Here is an 8,341-nt window from a genome sequence, read left to right as displayed (position 1 = left end):
TGACTCTTAACTTTTATAAAGAATATCTCTTTGGATTTGAGACTTTAGTCTTTGCAACTTTACAGATCTTCTTTATGCACCAAGAGCTTGTAACACTCCAAAGAGAAAGGAAAAATTGAAATCGCATCATATGACCCCTTTAACATCTCAACCGACTCGAATCGTCAATTTTTATTGATTTTCCACCGGCTCGGGATGCATCGTTACATCCCTAGTAAACATAAAAAAACCCCCACAAAAGAACAAAAAATAAAACAACAATCTGCAGTTTTCTTTAATAATTTAATAATTATTTTACTTTTAAAATTAAAATGTGTGCTATTTATTTATTATTAAAATGTATTTTACAATTATATTAATAGGCTACTCAATTATTTTCAAATAAAAATATAACGCTAAAATATGAAATAAAGTATTTTCATTATATTTTGTCATATTAGTAGTAGGCTATTTATTATACAGTGAAGATAATGTCATTTATAAAAAGTAGCTTTATATTAGCCTATGATAAAACGAAATGTGATATGTGTAACTTAAAACACTCAAAATCATGTAATATTTCAAATGGTTTTTAAATGATTAAAAAAGTTATGATGAAAAAATACGACACAGGAAACATTAACTCTCAAAAAAGAAAAAGAGAAAAAGGCAGTTTCAGGATGAGATGTGCTCTGTGGAGCTCTGGGTGTGAGTGTCACGTCACACACACACACACACACACACACACACACACACACACACACACACACACACACACACACACTGGAGGAGGAAGAATGAATCATCTGCATCTCTTTTCATTTGACGTGTGTTTTAACCCTCATGATGGCGAGACTGAGCGAACACGGGATCCGGCTGAGCTCTGTGTGTACTCTTTCTTTTCTTCTCTGAAGTCTTTTCTCGCGTACTGCGATATACTTTATTATGATTATATTGCGTAATGTTGTTTTTGTAGATGAGCCCGTCGTACCTGGAGAGCAACTCTACCAGTCACACATGGCCCTTCAGTGCAGTCGCGGAACTCATCGGTGAGCTAAACACTAATGCATTGATCTATTCGGAGGAAAAACTCAGGTTTTGTCAGGAACTGGCGATACTTTCGGTTTTAACTTCCGCGAATCTCATAGACAATAAATAGGCACAGCACTTGTGCACCTGTTGCAGCTCTTTTAAGGCAAACTACAGTACCTTGCAGATAATTAATGGCGTAATGTTAAAACGCAACGCGCATAATGCATTTTGCGCCGTAAAGTTGTGTTTTGGATTAAATGCATAGTGGATCCATAATATCTATACACTTCAAATGTCTTAATGTCATTGCATTTGATAACGCAACACAGCATAGAGCAACACGTGTTTAATAGATTATAGTTTCGAGTTCCAGTGAATGCATAAACTGATTTAGCTAGGGTTGAAAGCATCAGCAAATGAATAATGCAAAAAGGAAGTTGCATTTTAAAGATGCATGAACATTTTACAAGCAAAACATTTGTCAAAAATAAGTTCACTGGGTTTACTGAAACTATAGATGTAGTGTTCAAATGAAGAAGAATGAAAGGATCGCGTCGCTTGTGTTTGTGAAAAGTGTTGAACTACACCTGCGGTTTCTGCAAGGACTGATAGATGGTTTATGGTAAAGGCTGATGGAAATATGTAAAGCTTTCAGGATCGGATCTCGGTACCGTTAGAGACAGGAAACTGCGTTCATAACATTGAGACGATGGTGGAAATATTTCTAAACGTGTTTGCTTTTGATCACTTAATGATCAAGATTTGAGGTTTAACAAAATCCATCTCCTTTCCTCTTGACATCCTGTTAAACGCTTGTGTGTCTGTTTTTAGGTTGTTGGTTATAGGTTATATTTAGAGTTAGGCCTTTTTTCAATGGCTTGTAGTTGGCTGTGAGAGAATACAGAAAGTGTTGCAAAAAGCAATCATGTTGTGCATGTACAGTAAATAATGCAGTTGCACTCAAATTAAATGAATTTCTCTGCATGTGTGTGTCGTAGATAATGCATCTGACCCAGGCGTTACAGCCAAGAGCATCTGGATTGATGTTGTGACGGTCAGAGAACAATTGTGCCTCAGTTTTATGGACAACGGGAGTGGTATGACGCCCAACAAACTGCACAAAATGCTCAGGTGCGTGAAAACAGACACAAATGATGTCTCGAGTCTTGTTAAGGAGAGAGGCATTTTGTGAAGAGGAATCTCTCATTTTCTTCACAGCTTTGGATTCACAGAGAAAGGCTCCAGTAAAAGCAGTCATCAGCCCATCGGCGTGTATGGAAACGGGTTTAAGTCGGGTTCAATGCGCCTGGGCCGCGATGCTCTGATCTTCACAAAAAATGGCGGCTGTCAGAGCGTGGGCATGTTGTCTCAAAGCTTCTTACAGGCTATTAAAGCTCAGGCTGTGATCGTACCCATCGCCCCGTTCAACCAACAGACCAATATCCTTCTGTTCAGTAGAAAATACAGATCTTTCAACTCAAGATCCAAACGTTGTTCTGTTTGATTTACCCTTCTGTCGTGTTCAAAAACTTTTGTGTTTGGGGTCAAACTGACCCATATTGGTTTCCATACAATTTGCCAAAAATCACTTTGATAAACACTAAAGATTCATATAAAAAACAGAAAACATATATTCTAGCCTGTCAGAGACTATAAAATATAAAATATGTGAGAAATGTAATATTTTCCTGGGATGATTCACAAGACGAGTCTCAATTTCGTGTAATCTTTGAGTCTTGAATTTTTATAAGTTCTCCTGAACTTCATATTTTAGTGTTTGACAAGCTACAATAAAGTTTTTAGTTTTTTGTGTTTCTTTAGTGTTCTTTAAAGTGTTAATTTTGGCAAATTGCATGGAAACCAATGAGGGTCAATAGGGGAGTTAATGTGACCCCAACACAAAAGTACAGCGTTTTCAAAACACATCTATGTGTCAAAACTTTGTACACACATTCATGACCCTAAATGAGTAATATGCAACAAATTTCAAGAAGAAATAAATTGTTTAACCAGTACTTTGAGCAGTTTGAAAAATCGAGTACGAGTCAAATACACAACAGTAGGGTTAAAGAAAAAATAAGATGCATGTTTGTATTGCATGCATATGCTTGTACTATGTATACAGACTCTAGACCAGTGGTTCTCAATTCCAGTCCTCGGGACCCACTGCTCTGCACATTTTGGCTGCGTTTACACTTTGCATTAACATGCGACCCTATATCCGGATGTTGCCTATGTATGTCTCTCTTATCTGATACACTTAATGTAGCTCTCTTCTAACGAGCTGATGATCTGAATCAGGTGTGCTAAATAAAGGCTACATGCAAACTGTGCAGAGCAGGGGGCCCCAGGACTGGAATTGAGAACCAGTGGACTATATGCATAGACTATATATGTCCGAAAAAAAATAAGATGCATGTATTCGTTTTGCATGTACTCTATGCATATAGACTGTAGACTGATTTCTCAGTGGGACAAAACATTGCCTTTAACTCCTGTCTCACAGACATTGGTGGTAACGGAGGATTCAGAGGCGAGTCTGAGAGCCATCCTGAAATATTCTCTCTTCCAGAACATCTCTGAGTTACAAGAGCAGTTGGACTCCATTCAGGGCAAAAAAGGAACCAAGATACTCATCTGGAACATCCGCAGGTCTGTCAGTTGCTTTCTCGCATGGCAGTTTTCAAACTACTTTACCAGAGTTGCATGGATGCGGTCAGTCGTAGTAAAAGATGACGTTACATAGCAAATGCAGACAGGAGAACCATTATGTTCAGTGTCATTATTAATTTGCATGTGATTTACATGTTGCACGCAGGTGAGTGTACTGACTCTGTCGCAATAACACACTCCTGATTTGTGTTCGTTTTGAATATAACCCTGAACTGCTTAGTTTAACAAATCAAGTCATTTTAATCATCCTAAAAAGCATGTGATTCTCTCATCTCTAACAAATAGCATATCAAAGCAATCAAATATGTAACTGGCAATTTTATAGTGATATTTGTGTGTTTATTTGTATTTTTGAGTACATTTACAAGATTTTATCTCAGATATCTATGGAAGCCTGCTTCCGCTATGGAATAAAAATTAAATAAAGGTAACTGCGACGTTTTTCGGGAAGTCGTGGCCTAATGGTTAGAGTGTCGGGACTCATAACCCCAATGGTTGCGGGTTCGAGTCTCGAAGGTGGGGGGAGTGAATGTACAGCGCTCTCTCCCACCTTCAATACCACGACTGAGGTGCCCTTGAGCAAGGCACCGAACCCCCAACTGCTCCCCGGGCGCCGCAGCATAAATGGCTGCCCCCTGCTTCGGGTGTGTGTTCACGGTGTGTGTGTGTGTTCACTGCTGTGTGTGTGTGCACTTTGGATGGGATAAATGCAGAGCACTAATTCCGAGTATGGGTCACCATACTTGGCCACATGTCACGTCACTTTTATTTCGCAAGAATTTAGAATTCAAGAATCTTTGAGTCTTGAATTTCATAAGTTCTCATGAACTTCATATTTTAGTGTTTGACAAGCTACAATAAAGTTTTTTTTTTTTTTTTACCTGACTCTTTAGTGTTCTTTAAAGTGTTAATTTTTGGCAAATTGCATGGAAACCAATGAGGGTCAATAGGGGAGTTAATGTGACCCCAACACAAAAGTACAGCCTTTTCAAACACATCGACTTTTTATTTCGCAATTTAGACTTTTGGACTTTATAACTCACAATTCAGACTTCTGTCTCACAACTGAGAGAACAAACGTCAGAATTTGTGAGATATAAACTCAGAATTGCAAGGAAAAGTGTCGGAATTGTGTGAAGTCACAATTACAAAAAAAAAAAAAAAACAGTACTGTGAGATGTAAACTCTGAATTGAGAAAAAAGGTCAGAATTCTGAGTTTATATCTTGCTTTTCTAAGTTTACATTTCACAATTCTAAGTTTATATCTGAAAATTCTGAGTTTATATCTTGCAGTTCTGACTTGTTTCTCAGAAATGCAAGACATAAAGTCTGAATTGTTAGATAAAAAGTTGCAACCTTTTTATCTCATTCTTCCATAGGTAACAGTACTTCTACAGTGTTTCATTTTACATAATGGCCTTTTTTTTGGTTTGTTTTAGATGATTTTGTGACAGATGTTTATTAGCCAATTCCTTGCTAGAATAAATGCAACATGCTAGTATGTTTTATCTGAAACCGATAAAATGTTTTCCTTAAATGCAAGTCGCTTAGGATAAAAAGTGTCCGCCAAATCCATAAATGTAAGTGCAAATGTAATCACCATAACTCTTTTACATTTGATGCGTTTTATAAATAAAAATAAACAATTAGAAAAAATATAAAAAATATAGTGGGTGGCATGATATTTTAATGTGCTTTCTAAAATCTTTTCAAATTTTCTCCAAAAGCAAAGATTTCTCTTTCTATCTAACCCGAATGCAAAAATACTGAATGATTATAAGGACATTTGAATAATTTTTGTATTTAAATCCATTTTTTACAATCTTCTCTGACAGAAATAAAGATGGAAAGCCGGAGTTTGACTTTGACACGGATGCAGAGGACATCCGTCTGCCGGAGATCAGATCAGAGGAGACACAGGGAAAATGGAGGAGAGATTATTACAAGCAACGTAGAGACAGTAACGGCATCCCTGAGATGGAGTTTTCTCTCAGAGTGAGTGTATGAGAGAGAGAGAGAGAGAGAGAGAGAGAGATGGCCAACAGACTGAGAAACTTCCTGATATTTATGGCCTGTGGTTGTTTTGTAGTGTGAATGCAAATGTGTGTGTGTTTTAGTTGGAGCTGAGAGAATGTAAATGCAGTGTCGTAGTGTGAACTTGTGAATTTGAGACTCTAAAGTAACTTTGTGGTGCAGAGATAATGATCAGAAACTGTCAGAGATAAAGTCTTCAAATCATACTTTTTTTGAAAATGCTATTTATATATAATTCTTTTTAAGTTAGCATCAGCCTGATTCCCTCAACAAAAACCCAATAGAATTTTTCCATTGGCTTTTGGATTCTTTCAGAAAATACGCTCTGAGGCCAACAAAAGTTTGATTCATTGTGATAATCTTCACAAATGAACACAACTTTTATGAATTTTGAAGGCTAAATACAATTGGCAGAATTAAAAAGCTAAACATAGGCTATAAGCGAACTACACCACAGTAACATGACTTCAACATCACCGTCAACTCTTTTAGACTTTACTTAAAAAAACATTTGACCTGAAAGTTTGAGTTAGAGTAGTTTGCAAGAGTGCGACTGTGAACACAATGAGGCTGTAAAACCGCTGTACCTGTGCGGTGATGTTTAATGTTCCCTGACAACCTCTGTAGGACCAAAAATTCCAAATTAACTGCCTTTTTCAAGACAAGTACTTGAAATCACAAGTGGTTTTACTGATTCATTTTGTCATAGAATGAAATTTATCTTGAGCTTGTGTTCACCTCAGACCTTATTTCAGGCGTTTAACCAAAAACTTGTTCAAAAACCCATTGAATTCAGGGTGATGGAACCAGAACAGTTAAAATGCTCGTTTACGGGTTTTGGCCTACAAAAATACATCATATGTTTACTGAATACTAATGTCTAAATGTTATTGGACAAGCATTAATGTGCATCTGTTGGACAGATCGAGTCGATTTTTGCAGCTTGGTTTCTATAAATGCAATTTTTTTGGACCGGGGAGGAACTTTTGAATATGTTTTATCTCAAAAGATCAAGGACGGTTTGATACGTGCCCTTGAAGACCAGTAGAGTTGAGAATTGAATGGCAAAATAAACACCAACACAAATATAATTCCTCTGTCTGTCATTCCAGGCGTATCTCAGTATCCTTTACCTGAAGCCCAGGATTCAGATCATTTTGAGACAGAAGAAAGTTCAGACTAAGCTGATTGCCAAGAGTTTGTCCATGATCGAGAACGACGTCTATAAACCCCAGTTCATCGTATCCTTCCACTTACTTCAAAACCTGAGTTTATCATTTCAGCCTGCACTCAGTGTTGTTTCAGTATCACTGAGATACTATTATAGTTTTTATCATTCTTTTAAATTCGTTTTTATTTTTGTATTTTCTGTTTTTATTTTAATTTTAATAAAAAAAAATTATTAATTTAATTCAGTATTTGCCATTTTTTTAAAAAACGTATTCAAATTTTGAAATTTATTTTTATATTTTTCTGTTTTCATTTTAATTTAATTACATTTAGTAATCTGTGTTTTTGTCTTTTTTGGTTTTTAAAAATATGTATTTATTAATCATTTTCTTTTAAATGTTAAATGTTCTTTTTTAGCAGCATCATATGACCCCTTTAACTATAATCCTGCCTGCACTACCTGTTTCTGTGGTTGACATCCACAGCAGGTTTTGAAGTTAACTGATGAACTTGTTTTCATTTGTTTTTTTCCCCCATCAACCCCTAGTCAAACAAATTTTGACTCAAGAGTATTTTCTTTAAATGCTGCCGCTCAGAATGAGAGAGTGAAGATAACTTTTGGATTCAACCCAAAAATTAAGGAGCAGTATGGAATTATGATGTACCATAAAAACAGACTGATAAAGGCCCATCAGAAAGTTGGCTGCCAAATCAAGGTACTGGATCCATTCATGTGGAGAAATGAGGTATAATCAGGTCTACACATAATCTGCTAATTATTATTAGCTATTCCACAGAAATCTCCTCAAACTCAGCACAGAAATGCTGAAAACGTCAATAGATTCTGTCTGGGCCTGGTTATAACATACTCCAGATGACTTAAACAATAACTGTACATTTTCATTGTGACTCATCTTGACTCATCACTTCCTGTCTCGCTCCTTCAGTCATCAGGTCAAAGGTCAGGGGTCGGGGTCATCGGAGTAATTGAGTGTAACTTCCTCAAGCCTGCTCATAACAAGCAGGATTTTGAGTACACCAAAGAGTACAGGTGCATTTTCAGCAACTCGCCACAAACTTTACCCTGCGGCGCTACAGCAGCGCCGTCTGCCTCTGATAGCAACTCATTTGAATGCAGGACTGATGCTAAATTCAAATCTACTGCCACAGAGAAACAAGCTTTGGTGAAACTGAACATTTAGTTCTACAGCTGATCACAAATAATGGGTTTAAGTACAGAGTTAGCAATATAAGTCAAAGAAATGTCATTGTATAATTTTTTTTTGTGATCAAGTAAAATATTAATAGTAAATATATATAGATAAATATATATACAAAAATTATTATTTATAAAATGCAATGTAAAATATGCTTACATATTATTATATATATATATATATATATATATATATATATATATATATATATATATATAATATATACAGACCCCCA

At 36.2% G+C, this 8,341-nt stretch overlaps 1 protein-coding gene across 1 annotated transcript in view; it reads left to right on the top strand.

Moving 5' to 3' along the window:
- The first annotated feature begins 742 nt into the window (after positions 1 to 742).
- LOC107596342 (MORC family CW-type zinc finger protein 3-like) overlaps positions 743 to 8,341 on the top strand; it is a 25,446-nt gene continuing 17,847 nt past the window's right edge. The window contains exons 1-9 of the mRNA XM_016287061.1: positions 743 to 864; positions 956 to 1,028; positions 2,010 to 2,142; positions 2,230 to 2,450; positions 3,516 to 3,663; positions 5,521 to 5,680; positions 6,832 to 6,960; positions 7,486 to 7,605; positions 7,837 to 7,940. Of these exons, the coding sequence (XP_016142547.1) occupies positions 823 to 864; positions 956 to 1,028; positions 2,010 to 2,142; positions 2,230 to 2,450; positions 3,516 to 3,663; positions 5,521 to 5,680; positions 6,832 to 6,960; positions 7,486 to 7,605; positions 7,837 to 7,940 (1,130 nt within the window). The 5' untranslated portion in view covers positions 743 to 822. The remainder of the gene's footprint in view (positions 865 to 955; positions 1,029 to 2,009; positions 2,143 to 2,229; positions 2,451 to 3,515; positions 3,664 to 5,520; positions 5,681 to 6,831; positions 6,961 to 7,485; positions 7,606 to 7,836; positions 7,941 to 8,341) is intronic.

Source organism: Sinocyclocheilus grahami, unplaced genomic scaffold (genome assembly GCF_001515645.1).
Source record: "Sinocyclocheilus grahami isolate Dianchi unplaced genomic scaffold, SAMN03320097.WGS_v1.1 scaffold218.1, whole genome shotgun sequence".
NCBI lineage: Eukaryota > Metazoa > Chordata > Actinopteri > Cypriniformes > Cyprinidae > Sinocyclocheilus > Sinocyclocheilus grahami.
Note: the sequence above shows the minus strand (reverse complement) of the source record. Positions and strands in the feature narration are given on the sequence as shown.